The 17494-nt window shown below is 61.8% G+C and overlaps 1 protein-coding gene and 1 non-coding gene across 6 annotated transcripts in view; both read left to right on the top strand.

Annotated features, from left to right (window-relative positions):
* TMEM39B (transmembrane protein 39B) overlaps positions 1-7247 on the top strand; it is an 11286-nt gene extending 4039 nt beyond the window's left edge. The window contains exons 1-9 of one of the 5 annotated variants that reach the window (XM_015297666.4): positions 205-928; positions 1228-1436; positions 3168-3387; positions 3684-3767; positions 4325-4479; positions 5147-5483; positions 5832-6019; positions 6422-6542; positions 6862-7247. In XM_015297666.4, the coding sequence (XP_015153152.1) occupies positions 1309-1436; positions 3168-3387; positions 3684-3767; positions 4325-4479; positions 5147-5483; positions 5832-6019; positions 6422-6542; positions 6862-7098 (1470 nt within the window). In that variant the 5' untranslated portion in view covers positions 205-928; positions 1228-1308 and the 3' untranslated portion in view covers positions 7099-7247. Of the gene's footprint in view, positions 1-204; positions 929-1226; positions 1437-3167; positions 3388-3683; positions 3768-3842; positions 3930-4324; positions 4480-5146; positions 5484-5831; positions 6020-6421; positions 6543-6861 lie in introns of those variants that run through there. The other 4 variants (XM_015297665.4, XM_025142994.3, NM_001006313.3 and 1 more) reach the window with 4 other exon arrangements.
* Positions 7248-13200: 5953 nt separating this feature from the next.
* On the top strand, positions 13201-16772 carry LOC121107460. Its single transcript, XR_005841658.2, has 2 exons — positions 13201-16341; positions 16458-16772. It is a non-coding gene; the product is annotated as a serine/arginine repetitive matrix protein 1-like (transcript).
* The last annotated feature ends 722 nt before the right edge of the window (positions 16773-17494 follow it).

A 17494-nucleotide genomic window follows, 5' to 3' on the forward strand; every position in this document is an offset into this window, starting at 1 on the left:
GCGCCCCGCAGCGCTGTGCCCGCGCGTCCCCGCGCCCATTTCCCGCGCGGTTCCCGAATGAATGGCGGGGGGGCGGGGCCGGAGCGGAGGGGGCGGGGCCGGAGCGGAGGGGGCGGGGCCGGAGGGGGCGGGGCGCGCGGCGCGGCCCCGAGGAGGATTGTCCGCTACCGGCCGCCGTCCGCCGCCGGCCCCGCCCGCCATATTGTGCCCTGCACGGGCTGAGCGGCGGCCGGAGATGGGTGAGGGCGGGCGCGGGCAGCGGGACGGGACGGGGCGGAGCGTGGCGGAGCGGAGCGGCGGGGACCGGGAGCGGCGGCCGGGCGGGAGCGGCGGCCGTGCCGGGAGCGAAGAGGGGGCCGAGGGCGGGCGGGGCCGTGCGGCGCTGTTAGCCCCGCCCCCACGCGCTGAGGGGCGGCTCCGCGCCGGGCCGGGCCTGGGCCGCTCCGCGCTCCTTTGGGCCGCTCCGCGCTCCCCGCGGCCTCCGCCGCCCCCCGGCCTCCGCCCGGCACGGCCCTCAGCTCCGCGTCTCCGGGGCCTCCGCAGCCCGCGGTGCCGTCGGCTCGGCGCCCTCAGTGCCCCTCAGCGTCGCAGTGGGCGCGGGGCGATGAGTGCGGTGCCCCCCGCGCCGCTCCGCGTCCTCTCAGCGCTGCCCCCCCCCGAGCACCCCGGAGCTGTAACTGCCCGTGGCGGCTCCCGGAGCCCCGCACCGTCATTTCTTTACGCCGTGCGGATCCTCGGCACGGCGGACCTCCGCCCGCAGCCCCACCAATGCCCCACACGCACTACAGCCGCTTCCTTTTGCACCTTAACGAAGTAGAAAACAATTCCCGTGTTCTCGCGGCGCGGCTTTAAGGAGCCGGAGGTGTCCACGCAAACAGAACTGTGGAATGGGCCCCACGCCCCCAATGCACCGAATCCTTTGGGCACGGTGTGTAACAGCCCTGGAAGCGCAGTGCAGCGCTGTGGTGACACTGCAGCAGTGCGGGCTGCGCTCCTTGGGGTGCCTTCCTTGGGACGTGGCGGAGTTGGGGCGCGGGGAGCTGCTCCGTGCTGCTCACACTGAGCCTCAGCATCACGCTCCATTCACAGCTGTGAGCTGTGCAGCCCCAGGAGTGCCAGAGCTATGTGGGGAGCACAGGAGATGAGTTGGGCTTATCCCCGGCGAGAAGGGCTGAGCAGAGCTGCTTCCCTGCGGGTGAGCCTTGCTTATAAACTTTCTCTTTCCAGTTTTAAGGACTGAAGGCGTAACGGTGCAGTGAGCAGCCAAGAAGCCACCCCAAAGAACAGCCCTCCGCACCCTCTGTTGTTATGGCAGGGGGAAGGCGGGGCCCCAACCGCACCTCCTACTGCCGAAATCCTCTCTGTGAGCCCGGCGCTGCTGGCGGCTCCGGCCACTCCACGAGTTCCTCCGTCACGGGCGTGCGCTCCCGCACCAGGTATGGCCCGACCTGAGGCAGACGTGAGGCCGGCTGTGCCTCCTGTCCCACACACTTCCCTGCAGCTCGGGGGTTTGTTGCCTTCTGTGTGCGGCAGCGTCTGTGCTGCGCGTTCCATTTGGAATAGGTGGGTTCCGATGTGCCCAGGTGCTTTGTTGGACTTCCAGGAGTGTTCAAAAGCACGTAGGGGCCGCCTGGGGGAAAGTAAGAGCACAGATGGTGCATCCAATGCCTGTCTATGGAGTTCTGGTTGTTGTGTCTCCTGTGCCAGGTGAGGTATTTGTACGGTAGAGATGAGCTCGGTCAGATGTTGTGTAGGCTGCATTTCGGGGGCTTTTCAGGTTCCAGCCTGACTGGTTTGTTGCCTTTCTGCTTCTTAGGTGGAGAGGTGGAAAGAGAAGCTCTGTGCCAACAGAAATACATAAGCAGGAGGCACTTCATGAACTGTCTGCTTAGCAAATGTTGGACCCGTTTTAACATACTCCCTGCTTATGACCTTAGGCGAGGAATGCATATGGATACAGTTATTCAAACAAGTTATTGCAAGGCCACCGAAAGTGGAGCGATCCACCATGTACCTGCACTGCCGTGAGAGCATGCACAAAGGTCCTTATCACTGAGTAGGTAATGTAGTACAAAGCCACACCCCAAGTAATTAGTCTGTGCAGCCTTATGCTCTTAAGAGAGCTGTTCTGTATGTGTGTATGTAGTGCTGCTGCTCTCGCAGAATCAGCCTTTGGTTTTGTGTGGCTGTTCAGTGTGGAAGAGGCCTCGTGCCTGTAGTTAAAGAGGAACTGCAAAAGGAGCACTTGTTCTGAGTACAGCAGCAGGGATTACTGGCAGATTCCTCAGTGCTGAGGAGGTGAATCAGTCTTGTCAAGTTGGGAATCCGGGGCTTTTGGAGACACAGCTTGGGTTCCTGAAGTTATCATCACACACTCATTTTATGCTCTCGGCCTTCTGTCTCAAACAGCATGGACTGATCACCTGTGTTAACCATGGGCCAGAAGTCTTTCTGCAGTCACACTGACACTACCGGGATTTCTTTTGGGGGTTTTCAGTTGGAGATTGGCACCTTGTGCTCTGTGGTTCCTTTGAAACCCACGCCCAGATTCCTCTGAGTGTTCTTATTTAGAGATTGCAAATCAGGAGAGATGTATCTGGTGAATATCAGTTCCCTTCCCTTTGATTGAAAGAGTTGGTGTCTGGGACTGTGTGCATGCTCACACAGGAATATGCACCTCTGACTAAACTTGTTTTTCCTCCACAGTTAGTGGAGTAGAAGCTGAAGAATGAGAAAGGGCTCGTGTTTAATTGCTCTGTATTTCATGTTCAAGCACTCTCAGAAATGCAAATAGCAACTCAAGGCCTAAACACTTGCAGTTAATTAAGATGGCTACTGGTGGGCCATTGAACAGCACAGTGCAGCCATGGCTTTTCAACCTGACTCTCAGCGAGGGATTTAGTATGGAATGAACTTGTGCTGTAGGCTGGCCTGGATCCAAATATTGCTTTCCCTGGGGGAATCCTGCTCTCCCTGCGCTGTAGTGGTGGTTCTACAAGTCCTTGGGGTGCTGACACCTCTACTTTGTGGCAGCTATTGACCCTGCCAGTCAGCTCAGCTTCCTCAGCTGGCATTAGACCCACCTGCTTCTGCAGCGTGGCTGTGCATGCAGGAGGGCAGTGCTGTGTGTCCCATGGAGTGACTGCTGCCTTCTGTTTCCCTCGTAGGAGCGGTTCAGGTACGGGGCTTTCCAGCCCACCTCTGGCAACTCAGGCAGTCGTTCCCCTCCGGCACTGTAAGATCCCAGAGCTGCCTGTGGAGAGAAGTGTGCTGTTTGAACTTCAGCTCTTCTTCTGTCATCTCGTTGCCCTGTTTGTCCACTACATCAACATCTACAAAACTGTGTGGTGGTACCCCCCATCCCACCCACCTTCACACACGTCTTTGGTAAGCACCACGGGGCAGCTGCTGCCTGCTGATGGTTGCAGGTCCTTTGGGGTTGTGAGACATGAATGTTTCTGTCTCTGCTTTGTGCAAACTACACGAGACTCCACAGCCTGGGAGGCTTTGCTCACTTGGCTTTCATCTGGCAAATTCTGGGCACTGGCTCTCTGCTTGGCATTCTCTTCCTCATCTTGGAAGAGAGAGTCCAAAGAGAAAAGAGTACCCTGGGAGCTTCTCTGTTCAATGTGGATTTCTGCTGCCTGGTGGAAAGTGATACCATTTTCTTCTTATCACTGCAGAATTTTCATCTTATTGACTTCAACGTGCTGACGGTGACAACGATCGTACTGGCGCGCCGCTTGATCGTTGCTATTGTGAAGGAGGTAAAGCCTGCATGCAGATCTCAGAACCATTCTTTCCTCTTGGGCCAAATGTGAAGCTCTGTGTCCCTTTTGCAGGTCTGAGCTCTCTCGTCCTTTTCCACAGAATTTCAGGCTATGTCTAAGCCAGAAACGTGGCCATGTTTTCTAATTGGAAGAACAGAAGTGAGCATCTCAAATCACTGCTCATGGCTCTCACTGCCCTTCTGTGATCATTTCTGAATTACTCTCTCAATGAGGCTGCTCGGCTAGCCCAGCTTCTGCTTGACTCCTTGCAAAGAACCGGGTTTGGCTCTTTTCCTGTTCTCTTAATCACTCCAGCTCTCTGCAAGGAGGGGCTGCCATAGTTTGGTTTCTGCTGACTGCAGAGGCGTTCTGTGGTGGGTGGGATGGTGGTGTAGATAAGGACGTTGTGGTGGCGGTCACACGAAGCCTTTCCCTTCTCTCTTTCTTCATGCATATGATACTGGCTTTACACATTGAGTGCTGCCCATCTCCGTGTGCTTCTGGAGGAGGATTGGATGACTCCTCCTGCCCTGTTCTTTCTGCTCTCCCTGCAGGCTTCCCAGAGTGGCAAAGTCTCCCTGCCGCGCTCTGTGTTCCTGGTGGTCACCCGGTTTGCTGTTCTCACTGGCACAGGCTGGAGTTTGTGTCGATCAATAATTCACCTCTTCAGAACCTACTCCTTCCTCAATCTCCTGTTCCTGTGCTACCCGTAAGTGTCTCTTCCCACATCTGTGTGTGATTTCTAATGTTGTTTCAGTGCAGTGGGTGTTGCTCAGGTGACATGAAGCTTGAGTGTAAATAAGGACCTGATGACATGATAACAGAACCTCTAAGAGCCCTTTTCCCTCCTGCTGTGTCACATTTCTGCGTGGTTCCAGGGCTTATCTTTCCCACTCAGCTGTATTTCGGGTTTCATACAAGCATTAATTATAATGCTTAGATTGCTTGTGTCACATGAGAAGGATTGTCTGGTTCCCTCCTGGCATTCCAAGAACCCACTCCTTCAGTTTACCTTAGTCCTTAGGAGCCTCTGCCAGGTGGTGAGCATCAAGCAGCTTCCCTGCTTTGTGTTAACCAGCAGAAGAAAGCCAGTTGAATTACCTTTCAGTTTGTGGAATTGCCCCCTCCCCTCTGGTAGACGCAAGAGGAAAGGTTTCGTACAGATGTGAGATTTGGTGTTGCTGTGGATAAGGCTGCCCTGGGTTTGTACCGTGGCTGAGGTTGGGTTGGTGGAGCTCTTTTCTGGAGTTTCTGTGGGTGCTCAGTGTGATTTGGGATGGGCTGCAGTCATTGTGCTGATGGTGTGCGTGTGGCACTCAGGTTTTGCCTGCAGTGCTGTTAGGAAGTAACCACCTTTCTGCACTCTGCTGCCGCAGGTTTGGCATGTACATTCCCTTCCTCCAGCTGAACTGTGACTTTCGGAAGACAAACCTCTTCTCCCAGGTGGCCAACATTGGCCCCAGAGAGACCGGCGAGGTGAACTTCAGGGGCAGAGACTACTTGACAGTCCTGAAGGAGACCTGGAAGCAGCACACTCGGCAGATGTACGGCATGGAGGCGATGCCCACTCACGCCTGCTGCCTCTCCCCGGATCTCATCCGAAATGAGGTGGAATACCTCAAAATGGACTTTAATTGGCGGATGAAAGAGGTGCTGGTGAGCTCCATGCTCAGTGCCTACTACGTGGCCTTTGTGCCAGTCTGGTTTGTGAAGGTGAGCCGGAGCATCACCCCACCCCTCCCAGCATGGGACTGCCTGGGGAGGACGGGGGGATGCTGGGTTGGGGAGGATGTGTGGTTCTTGCTTAGCTGGGACGTGGGAAGGTTAGAGGGCTGTTCTGTGTGCACGTCAGGAACGATCTCCCCATTTTTGGTGATCGGTAGCGTGCTGTGTGCAGGAGCTCCACGGCAGCCATGCTGTGTGGGCGCCTCTTTTAGAAGCAGAATTCATAGCAGTGAGAAAAGCCCTTGTTTTACCTGCCGGAACGCGTCGTGTTTTGATGGCTGCGTTGGGTGAGCCTGTCCAAACACACTGTCACACATCCTTCTCGTCCCCCCACAGAACACTCAGTACTACGACAAACGCTGGTCCTGTGAGCTCTTCCTCCTGGTTTCCATCAGCACATCTGTGATTCTGATGCAGTACCTCTTACCTGCACGCTACTGCGACCTGCTGCACAAAGCTGCAGCACACCTGGGCTGCTGGCAGAAGGTGGATCCGGCCCTCTGCTCCAACGTGCTGCAGCACCAGTAAGGAGCTCTCCTGGGACGAGGGCTGGAGCTTTCTCTTTATTTCCTTCCCTATCTGCAGGCTGGGTAGGGAGCTTAGCATTCCAGTTGTGTCTCTTCTTTTTGCTTAAAAAGAAATGAGAGAAAAACGAAAGCAGGGTTGTTGGCTGACACGCTGCTGTCTGGGCTGCCCGCTTCCAAGCACAGCAAGCAGATCCAATGTGGGCAAGGTGTTTGCTGCTTCTGCCCACAGGTGGCTGCAATCGGTCACTGCCGTCCATTCCCTGCCCTCACAAATGACCACAGCTGTCTGCAGCACGAAGCTCGAGCGTTCCCCCAGCTGCAGTGGGAAGGCAGAGATCCCCCTCAGCCTGCGTCCTTCTCTGTCAGCAGGCATAACAGCCCTCTGCTTGTCTCCTGCAGGTGGACAGAGGAGTGCATGTGGCCGCAGGGAGTGCTGGTGAAACACAGCAAGAATGTGTACAAGGCTGTGGGTCACTACAACGTGGCGGTGCCGTCGGACGTCTCACACTTCCGCTTTCACGTAAGATCACATTTCCTTTTGGGAGCTGAGCTGTGGCACCGGGCAGGACGGCAGTGACAGTCCTTTGTCCTCAGCCCTGCACCGCTGAGCTGTGAGCAGCAGAGCTGTCTGTGGGTGTGCTGGGGTTGCTGGGACACACAGCGGCAGTGCTGCTCTGCCCCATCCCAGCCTCTGTCCAGAACTGGGCCTGAGTGGGGGCTGTGTGTCCTGGGGGGGTCCTGGCAGGGCAGTTCTCGGGGCTCTGCCTCACTGCCCATCCAAAAATCAGACCTGGGAGGCTCTGCCATTGCTCCGTGCCTCATTGCAGCCAATCCTGCAGTTCTTTTTCAGCAAACCGCTGAGAATCCTCAACATCCTGATCCTGCTGGAAGGAGCCGTCATCTTCTACCAGCTTTACTCGCTGATTTCATCCGAAAAGTGGCACCAGACCATCTCGTTGGCTCTGATCCTCTTCAGCAATTACTACGCCTTCTTCAAGCTGCTGCGTGACCGTCTGGTGCTGGGCAAAGCCTACTCCTACTCTGCCAGCAGAGACTCAGAGCAGAAGTTAAATTAAAACAATTGCACTGATGCTCAACTTATTACAGAACAAACAGAACAAGGAACCCTCAGAGCTTTGTATTTTTGTTACCACTGCTTTTTTGTTTTTTTTTTCTTTGATAACTGATGTAATTAAAAGGAAAGAACATATTTTTTTACTCCCAACAGCTGTCGGTGTGTTTGTTTAATGAAGTCCCAGGGGGGTCCTCCTCCTGCTGGGGTGTGAGGAGCCCTCTATTAACAGCGCCTCGTTTGGGGATGTGGAGCTGCAGCTGCGCTGAGTGGGGAGGGGGGGTCGGATGGAGCTCATCTCCCATCTCAGTGCCCGTCGGATGGGACGCGCGGGGCTCTGTGTGGCAGCCTGGAGGAATTCCTTACCGCCCTGTGGTGGGTGGGGAGGGCCGCGTTATTGAGGCAGAACGGAACTGCTGGATGTGGGTTGGATGTGAGGCTGAAGTGCCGCTTTGGGGAGAGCCCCGCGATGCTCGCGGCCTTCAGCGGTGCTCTTTGGGGCGATCTTTGAGGTCCCTCAGCGCCCCGGGACGGACCCCGAGCGGTCGCCCTGCGCTGCAGCCGCCGCTGTGTGCCGCGGAGCCGCCGCCAGGGGGCGCTCGGAGAGCGCGGAGCTCCGCAGCGCGCGGTGCGTGCGGGGCGAAGGGCGGCGGGGGAAGGAGGAGGGAGCGGGGAAAGGGGGCGCGGGGCTGAGCCCGGCCCGGCACAGCGCTCCGTGCCCGCAGCACCGCCCGCCCGCAGCCCCCTCCCCACGGCGCGGAAGCGGCCGCGCTCGGCCTTTCCCGAGGATGAGGATTTCCTTCCTCCCATTGAGCGCTGCCCTGGGGTTAGCACGCAGCCGTGGGGCTCTCGCCGTGCAGGACGCGTCCCCGTCACCCCCCCGCCCCCCGGCGCACGGCTCCGCCCGGACCCCCCCTCATCCCTCCGCCCGGCCGCGACCCCCGGAGCCGCCCTACGGGTGGGGGATGGGGACGCGGCCCGGGATGGGGACGGCCGCCCGCCGCCCTCTGCTCGGAGCCGCGCCCTCCAAAGCCGCGATTTGGGCTCCCGACCACCGCGGACCACCGGCGCGACGTCCGCACCCCGACGGGCGGTTCCGCTGCGCCCCGACCGCGTTATCCGTGCGGGAGCGGCGCGGTTGGGCGCGTTCCGAGCGCCGTCCCCGCAGCCGGGAAGGGCCGAACGCGGGGAGCACTTCTCCTTTCCTCTGAGTCACGGGACGCTGCGAGCTGCGGGGTTTTCCCCGCGACGTCCCTGGGGAGATCCCGGGTGGGAATTCCCCCGCGAGCCGCCCCAGCGCTCCTCCCGCGGGGGCGCTGCCAGCCCGGAGTGGGGCTTCGTCCCCTCCGTCCCGGTGACCCCCGGGTCGGGGCTCCATCTGCCGCCCCCTAATCCCGGGATCGGGGCCGGCTGCCCGGTGCGCGTTTGCTGCAGGTAACGGGGATCCCTCGGGGAGCGGCTGTGCACGTCCAGGCGCGGGCAATTACTGCTAATGCCGCACCTGTGCCGGACAGGCTCAGGAACCGGGGAGCCCGCGGGGGTCGGAGAGCTGTCCTGGGGTGGCTCAGAGGACTGCAGCGCTGGTTTGGCCTCGAGGACAACAGCCGTTGGGGGGCCACGGAGCTGCCCCTCATACAGCCCGGGATGCGGCACACGCGCAGTGACGGAGCGTTGGCTGCCTGCTGGAATCCCCCCCCCCACCACGGCTGCGTTCCCTCAGAGCCCACCCACTATGGGGGAATCACTGCCACCCCCGACCCATCCCCAGGTCCTGTTTGGCCCTTTCTGGCTCGGGGCTCCCCGGCAGCAGCTACAGGAGCAGCTCTGACACAGAGATAACATCGGTGCCCGGGAGTGCTGCAGCAGTGCTGCGCCAGAGCCGTGATGAACAGACCCGGGGTGTGGGGGCTGCGGGGGTCCTGAGCACACAGCGCCAGCAGAGCTGAGCCGGGCTGTGCCATCCACCGCTGCCCTCACACCCGACCTTGCCCAGGGCTCACCCGGCCAAAACCGGGGCAGGACACGGCCCACGAGGCGCCGTCCCGAGCCAGCGGGACCTGCCTTAATTGGCAGCCCTGAATTAGCGTGTGGGTCCCCGTTAGCAATTACACACACGCACATACGCCCTCATTTTCAGGTCTGAACAAGTTCACGCTGGGGAGAGGTGAGCGTGGGGAGGAGTGGGGATGGATGCTGTGCACCCCGAGCCCCGCGCAGGGGCTGATGATGGGTGAGCAGAGAGCTCAGCAGCGGGATGGGCACAGCCAGGCTGTGAGGGAGCACTGCCACCACCCCGCCCCGTGTGGTGGGATGGGGCCGGGCAGGGCTCGGGGCCGGGCAGGGCTCGGGGCTGCCCTGGGAGCAGACGGTGATTTGCAGCTCTGCGGGGCCAGATGGGCCACAGGGGCTGTGCTCCCCCCTTCCCCCGTTACACTGCCATTTTACCCAACCACCTATAAATATTTAACAGCTCCATCCTCTGCGCTGCTGCTGAGCCCACAGCCCGGCGCGTGGCAGCTCCTTCCCCCCCAGATCCCACCCCAGTCCCGGGCACGCTCCGTTTGTCCTTCTCTGGACCCAGCAGCCACATTCCCCATTGCTGGCTGTCCCCATTGTGCCGCTGTCCTCCATCCTCTGTCTCGAGCCCTGGCTGTGGGCACATAGCAGCTGTGCCACCAGCAGCCCATGGTGGCGTCCCCAGGTCACGGGTGGATAGATGGGTTGAGGGATGAGTGAGCAGACAGATGGATGAAACAGAGGAGACAGGGATGGACAGATGGGTGGGTGGGTGGGTGGGTGGTTGGTCCCCACCCGGAGCACAGCTCGTCCACCACAGGAGCTCAGCTGGGCGGCTCCGGGTCCCCACGTTTCACCAGCAGCATTCACTGCTCCCTTCCAGCTCAGCGATAACGGCTTCGATCGGAGCGCGTCTCCCCCAGGCGTGCGCCCGGCCGGCAGCAGCTCCTGATTGCAATCACTTTGGGGGACCTCCCGCTGACCCAGTTGTTAATCCACTGAGCAGGGACCGATGCTGATGGGAGGGGAGCAGTGAGCGGGGTGGGGGGCACAGCACAGCGCCATCCACCCCCCCGATCCCGGCAGCCCCGCGTGCCCCACTGCACTGGGATGGCACCGCCGCCCCACGGGGCCGTTCCCATAAAGCGGTTGGATGCAGCGCTGTGATTCAGCAGCTGGGAAGGGGTGTGTGGAGGTGGGCCGGGGGGGCCGTGGCACTGCATTGCAGCGCAGGATGGGACCTGCCCGAGGCCCCGCTTCCCGGGCAGCCAAAACCCCGAGCAAGGAGGGAAGCAAGGAACTTCCTTTTCCTTCCCCGCAGAGCCGTGTGGGTGTCAGCGCAGCACAGAGCCCCCCCTGCGCCGGCTCTGCTCAGGGCACTGCCTGCAGCCCCGTCCCAGGGCACAGCTCTGTATCACACTGCTGACGCAGGCTTTGCTCACCGGGGCCGCCCGTCGCAGTGCAGGTGACGCTGTCGGTGTCACTGCCGATGTCATTGGTGGCAGCGCCTCCCATTGCGGGCTCAGCCGTCCCCAGGGGTCGCAGCGCTGCGCTCCCAGGAGGGGTGCAGTGATCCCACAGCCCGTGACCCCGTCACCCCGACACCAATCCAAAGCCCGACCCCACCTGTGCACCCATCCCCAGGTGACAGCACCAGGATGGTTCCAGGCAGGCACGAAGAGATCAGGGCTGAGCTCATTACTGCTGCCCTGATGAGGGCTGTGGGATGGGGTGGCGGTGCTCAGCACGGGGCAGAGTGCAGCTGTGCAGCTTCCACCCACCCCCAGGGCAGCAAGGGCTCACTGCTCCCAGCGCCACAGCAATGCAGGCTCTAATGAGCTGGGATGGTTAATTAGTCAGTGTCAATTTATGTTAATTAGCTGAAGGAGTCGAGAGGCTGATTCCTCTGCCACCTGGCTGGCACCGGAGCACCGGGCTGCTGCGAAACAAAACCAGGAATCGGGATAAGGAGAAAGCTGCAGTGCTGCCCCGGGGCTCTGTGTGCACAGTGCTGGGGGGAGGCCGTGCTGGGAACACAGACGTCCCTTTCTCACCCAGCCGTGCACCCACACACACGTGCACTCATGCAGCCGTGCAGCCGAGCACAAGGTGCAGCCGTGCCCCCGTGCACACACAGCTGCAGGAAGCCGAGCGCACAGTAATGCTGGGAGCCCCGGGGGGGCGATGACGTGGGAGGGGTGAGCAGGACAGGGGCACGGTGCAGGGCAGCCACGCTGGAGTGCAGCCATGAGGTTTCCTGCGGATGATTCATGCTCTTCCTCCACTTTGCTGCCCTACAACCATGAGCTGCACCACACAGGAAGCCACAGGGATTTCCAAAAGGACTCAGAAGTGCTCTGGCCCCACTGCTGCTTCCTCTCCCCGTTCCGCACCCAAAGAGACCCTCTCCGGCCCTCCCGGCACCACAGGATCTGGCTGCAGCCCCCCCCCCCACCACCACCACTCTGCACCTCGCCTGCATTCCCACGGCCCCCACCCACAGCTGCAGCTCCACACGGAGCCACGAGCACCGCCCCGTGCTGCTGCCCATCACCCTGCAGTCCCACCAGGCGCACACGGTGGGGCATTGGCTCCTCATCCTGCTCAGCTTTCAATCCTTCCCAAAGCCCTCCAGCACACGGGAGCTGCACACACTGACAGGTACAGCTCTGTGGGGCACGGCTGCTGCTGCAGGAGCAGAGCTGGACGCAGACCAGTGTACCCAGCACTGCCCAACACCCCACGCCTTCAATGCACCACCACATCAGCTGTGCAAATGCACCAGATTTAAGTCGGCCAAACGAAGCAGGAATCCACCAACCCTGCAGCACCCCCAGCAGTGGGACCATGGGCACAGCCCGAGCTGCCCCCACCCCGCAGCTCCCACACACCGGGGCTCACAGCCATCTGGCCGTGATGTATTAACACAGAGGAGAAGAAATGAGGTCAGGGCTGCAGCGGTGGTTGGGCGATGGGCGCTCTGCTGCGCTGTGGGGTTCGGCACAGCTCTGCTCCGGGCACCGCTGCTGGGGATGGCGGTGTGGGATCCGGGTTGTCGCAGCCGAACCGACCCAGCGCTGCAGCCGTCCATCCTGCAGGGCCTCTGCAGAGTGGGGGTGCTCAGAGTGCCCGGCAGCAGCGAAGGGAGAGTGAGCGGACAGCCCACGGGTACCCCAACTCCAGAGTGGGGCCGGGCAGTGCTCACCCCCTCCCCGCTGCACGCGCCGAGCGCTGCTGCAAATGCGCCCCAGTGCACGTGAGTGTGCGCGTGTCCCTGGAGGCAGCGGGCTGCATTTCATGCATTTTTCAGGAGAAGAGGGTTAGTGGGTCACTCCAGCGCTGCAGGCTCTTCTCCAGCCGAGCTGCTCCGCCGCCAAAGCCGTGGGAGCGGCGGTGCCGCGCGGGGCGGGGAGCGACACGGGGGGCCAAACCCTGCAGCGGCACCGCAGCTCCCGGAGCGCGGCGTCCCCTCCGTCCCCTGCAGCTCCGGGAATTGGTTGCAGCTGAAAGCGGAGGGATGCGGGCAGACCCGCCCCACCCCCACCCGCTGCTGCTGGGCTGGGAGCGGGCAGCACCGCGCCGCGAGCCCCGATGGCACCGCCCGTGTGCAGCACTGAGCTGTGGGATCGCGGCGGGTGGGGCTGCGGGTGCGGCTGCAGGAAGGCTGCGTGGTTAAAGGTTAACGTGGGGACAAAGGCGGGATGGGATGGGATGGGGTGGCTGCGAGACTGCAAACGGCCCGGGCTGATAAAGGGGGCAATGGGGCTGCTCCCCACCGCACTGCTGCTCCAGTGGTGCACGCGCTTGCACGGCAGCACTTCGCACAGCTGTGCCGTGGGGCGGACACGCGGGGTTTGCGGTGGGATAAGTGCCAGCAGCACAGTTGGGATGGGCTGAACCCAATCACGAATCACGAACCCGCACTGCACCGTACGGTCCCAGCAGCGCTGTCCCCCGCTCCGGTCCCAGCGGTGCACCCCAGCGGGACGCCCGCCCTGCAGCAGCAGATCCGTCACAGCGCCACAACCCCGTCCCCATTCTCCCCCTCCCGTCCCCGCTCAGCCCTCCGCCCCCATCCCCGTTGGGATGCCGCCGCCGAGCAGTGGTTGCCATGGTTACGGCCATGCAAGTCTGGGCGAAATGCATCTGCGGTGCAGCGCGCGGGTGGGGGCGGGGAGGGCCCCGCAGCCCCCGGCACCGCCGCGGCCCCCACCCCACAGCCGACCCCGACCCGCGGCTGCTGACCCCATCCCGGCACCATTGTTCGGAGCCGTGGCAGCGGGCGGGGGGTGCGGGGGGCGCAGACAGACTGAGCGCCCCGATGGGCTCCGAGCCGCCCCCCCCTGCCCCACAGCGGGGTCTCCGGGATCCGCGGATCCGCGCCCCGGGAACGCCATCGGTTCTGCTCTGCGGCGGAGGGGAATTCTGCTCCTGGAAGTGAAGCAATCCAGGCGGGGACAGCGGGGGATCGGGGAAGGAGGGGATTTCTGATGGAAAGTTGCAGACGATCCCAGCGCTGCCCGTGTGATTTCCCACCGCGCTCCTCCCGCAGCTGCCCGAGGATGGAGCTGCCGTTCCTCCCCAGTGCTGCTGCGCTGGGAACTGCACCCAGGGCTGCACCCAGAAATGCACCGATATCTGCATCACAGCACTGCTGCCGCCCGTCCCTCGCTGCAAGCAGCCCCGCATCTCACACCCCTCAGCCCCGCAGCCCCGCAGCCCTTCCCCCCACGCCTCGCTGGCCTCTCTCTGCCCGGCCGTCAGATGTTGCTGAAAGGGAACAATGCGACGTATTGTCTGTCCCCGCTCGCAGGCATCAAAACCCAGCAGCGCAACAAAAAGACACATTGACTGCCCGGGAGAAAGGGGCCCATACATCGCCAGCGCTGGGGGCAGGGACTGCAGCATCCCAGCGCCGCTTTCCTGTCCCCGGCCCGGTCACCGCCGTCCGTCCCCGGGGGTGCAGCAATCATCCACTGGGACCGGGGGTTGGCCTTGGGGTCTGCACCGGTGGTGGCCGGGTGGGACAGGGGGCTGCGTTAGTGTGGGATGCACAGGACCTGAGCTGCCGTGCCTGTGCTCAGTCCATGTCAGTCCCACGCAGGACCCCATAGGGATGGTGGCACTGCGGGCATCACAACCCCACTCCAAGGTCCCTCTGGGCAAAGGTGGGGAGAGATGGGGAGCCGAGCCCACCCGGGGACTGCACCACAACCCCACTCTGGTCCCCATGGCGGGGTTGGACCCGGCACCACCTCCAGCACAGCTTCCTCACCACACTGCTGGCTGCGGGCACCAACCCCTGGCACCTCCGGAGGAAACGGGATGGGAAAAGCTGCACTTGGACAGAGAGAGGCTTTTGTTTCCATTATAAACTTCCCTTCCAGTGAGGACGGAGCTCCGAAGCACTCTCAGCTCAGGCCCTGCACTCAGCCGCCCTCCTGCAGGACTCAGCCTTTCTCCTCCACACAAAGCTGGCGGCACCCTGCGCTCATCGCATGGCCAAAATGGGCACACGAGGCTCTGGGTCAGTTGGCCCTTAATCAGCCCTGAACGGTTGGGACGTGAGAGAGGTGGCTCTGGGGATGTGCACTGTGATGGGCACGGCTGTGCTGCCCATCCGGATCTGTGGTCCCAGGAAATGGGGTGCGGGGAACGGGGAATGGGAAATGGGGAATGGGAAATGGGGTATGGGCAGGATGGGGGGATGCGAGGAGGACGTTAGCAAAGTGAAAAGCAGCCCCAGAAATAGAAGACGCAGTTACACAAGGCACCGGTTGCCATGGGATCTTCACAACCAAAAATGACGGGCCTCTGGCAAATACAAGAACGGGCCCTTTTATGTGTTTCTATGGGAAGTCAGCACCTCGCTGCAGCCTCCCGGGCTGGAGCCTTTCCCAGGGCAGGACGGATTCGGAACCGGCTCTGGGAGAGCAGCAGGACGCGTCCCCACAGCAGCGCCCCAGCACAGAACAGGGGGATGGGGTAACCCAGGGTGGGATGAGAGCGATGGAAGGCCCTGAGCAGACCCCCGCCGGGGCCCAGGACCCCTCTTCCCAGTGCAGGCAGCAGGCGGGGGCTCGGCAGTGACCCAGCAGTGGGTCACAGGTTTGGTGGTGGCAGATATCTGCTTGTAGGAGGGACAGAAAAGCCCTCATCACCACCTCCCCCTCCTGTCCACGCTGAGCCCTTCCCCCTGAAGTCCCCTGGTTCCGCACCAGGCAGCTTTTCCTCCTGTATCTGAATACAGCCCCATGGGCCGGGCAGTCTGAGCTGGGGAGCACACGGACGTGGTGACACACAGTGACACGCGGTACAACAGCCCCCAGCCCACCCCATGGACTCCTTCCAGCCATGGGATGCACAGCACTGCCAGCAGCCGTCCCCATCCCTCTGCGCTCTCCCTGCTGGAATTCTCTCCCCAGAAGAGCTCTAATTAGCTAATTCCTTCACTGTTAATAAATCAATATGGAAATCCCTCTGCTTGATTCCCAGCACCATTGGCTGTCCCTGCTGGGGGGCCCCATTAAGGGCCGCAGGATGAGTGCTCCCTGATCCATCAGTCCGTGACAGTCGGTGTTGGGGTGAGTGGGGCGGGGGCACTCTGCGGGGTGGGGGGACCCCCTCCTGCCCCACTCCAGCACGGCCGTGTCCCGCGGGCTGTCAGCGCTTAGCACCTCATAAATTCATAATCAGCAAGTGGTTTAAGTAGGTCTGGAAAGTGGAAAATAACATCAGCGAAGATCTCTCCTCCCCGAGGCCCTCTGGGTAGGAGAGACAGATTTGGCTGCCTGTCCATCTGCTGGGGAGCAAACAGCCCCATAATCTGCAAATCCCCACCGCTTCCCGGAGCCGGGGAGGTGGCACAGCACCCTCAGGCTCAGTTTGTGCCACAGCTTTGCAGGAGAAGGAGGATTTCAAGGAAAGATGGGGCCGAGAGCAGCGCGTGCTGCTGAGATGAACGCCGCCGGGAAAGCACACGTGGGATTTTCTGCCTTTCTTCTGATGCTGAGGGGGGACCGCACCACGACCTGCAGTCACACTGAACGTCACCTCCCGTCCCGTCAGCTCTGCGCTCTGATCGCAGAGGAGCGGCGCTGAGAAGCACTTTCTCCCCTCCACCAAAACACAGCAGAGACGGTCAGCAGCCCCATCCTCAGCACCCCATCCTGGGAAGCCCGGAACGGCCCCACCGCTCCTCCAGCCCAGCCCTGAGCACAGCGTCCCCACGGTGAGCAGCGGGTGGGTGGGAGCTGACGGCTCAGGACGGGGGCGCTCCGTTTGGGGGCTTTGCTCCCTGATGGGCTGCAGCTCGAGAACAAACGCCACGAGGCTCATTGTATCCAGGGACCAACTCAATGGGCTCACTTGGGCCAAAGCAAGCAGCCTCGCCGTGCTCAGAAACCAAGAGCTGATCATCTTGAATGCTCTGCAGCCCCTTTGCACCCCCTTCCCGTGTTCCCTGCAGCCCCCGGATGGCTCCAGCAGCAGCAGCCGTGCGGCGGCCGGCCAAAGGCTTCATCAGCTGGCACCCAAAAGTCAATCAGGAAGACGCCGCCTGTTTTAATGAACAGAGAAATTTCGCTCCAGCGGGGTGAGCTGCTGTGCGCCGGGGGGAGGAGGGAGGCTGGAGACAAAACATGACCTTGTTGGCGGAGCGCACACAGCGGCACATTGTTTTTGTTTCCACCCCCTGGGGATGGTGGCCTTGGTGCCGCGGGGTGCAGCTGGGGCTGGGGGCTGGAACAGGGTGATGGGTGCCGGGGTTGGGGCTGGGGGGCAGCTGTAGGGGCTTGGGACTGGGATTGGGTGCTGGGGTTGGGACTGGCGGCTGGGGTTGGGCGCTGGGTCTGTTTCTTGCATCTCGGTGCCAGCGGCTCTCCCAGGCTCTGGGGGCTCTGGTGCAGCTTTGGTTCACCACCCAGCGATGCCCCATCCAGCGGGCTTCGGGGACCCTCTGTTGGAGCCGCGGTACCTGGCTGCCGAGAGAGCCGAACGCCCCGGGGTGCGAACCCAAAGTGCCGCAGGGCACCACTCTGCGCCGGCCCCGTTCTGCTCTGGTGCTGGAAACGTGGCCAGGCTGCACTGCAGAGCACTGACCCTCAGCGTGGACATCGCTTTCGTCACTCTTCTCTTAAATTCCCCCTTTCCGGGAAGCGAGAAAAGAGAAAGAGAGCAAAACATAAAACCACCGGGCCGTACAGGGGGAGCTGGGGTGGAACTGCTGGTACAGTCCCTGAGGGAACTTCCGGAGGGGCAGATGGGGCCGGGGGGGGAGCGGCGCCCCGGGGCGGCGGGGCCGCGATGAGAGGGTGATGGGGCCGTCCTGGGGGGCGACGGAGCTGTGACAAGAGGGGACCCTCCAAGAGTCACCCCCCGCTCCC

This window comes from Gallus gallus, chromosome 23, assembly GCF_016699485.2.
Source record: "Gallus gallus isolate bGalGal1 chromosome 23, bGalGal1.mat.broiler.GRCg7b, whole genome shotgun sequence".
In the NCBI taxonomy this organism is placed as follows: Eukaryota; Metazoa; Chordata; class Aves; order Galliformes; family Phasianidae; genus Gallus; species Gallus gallus.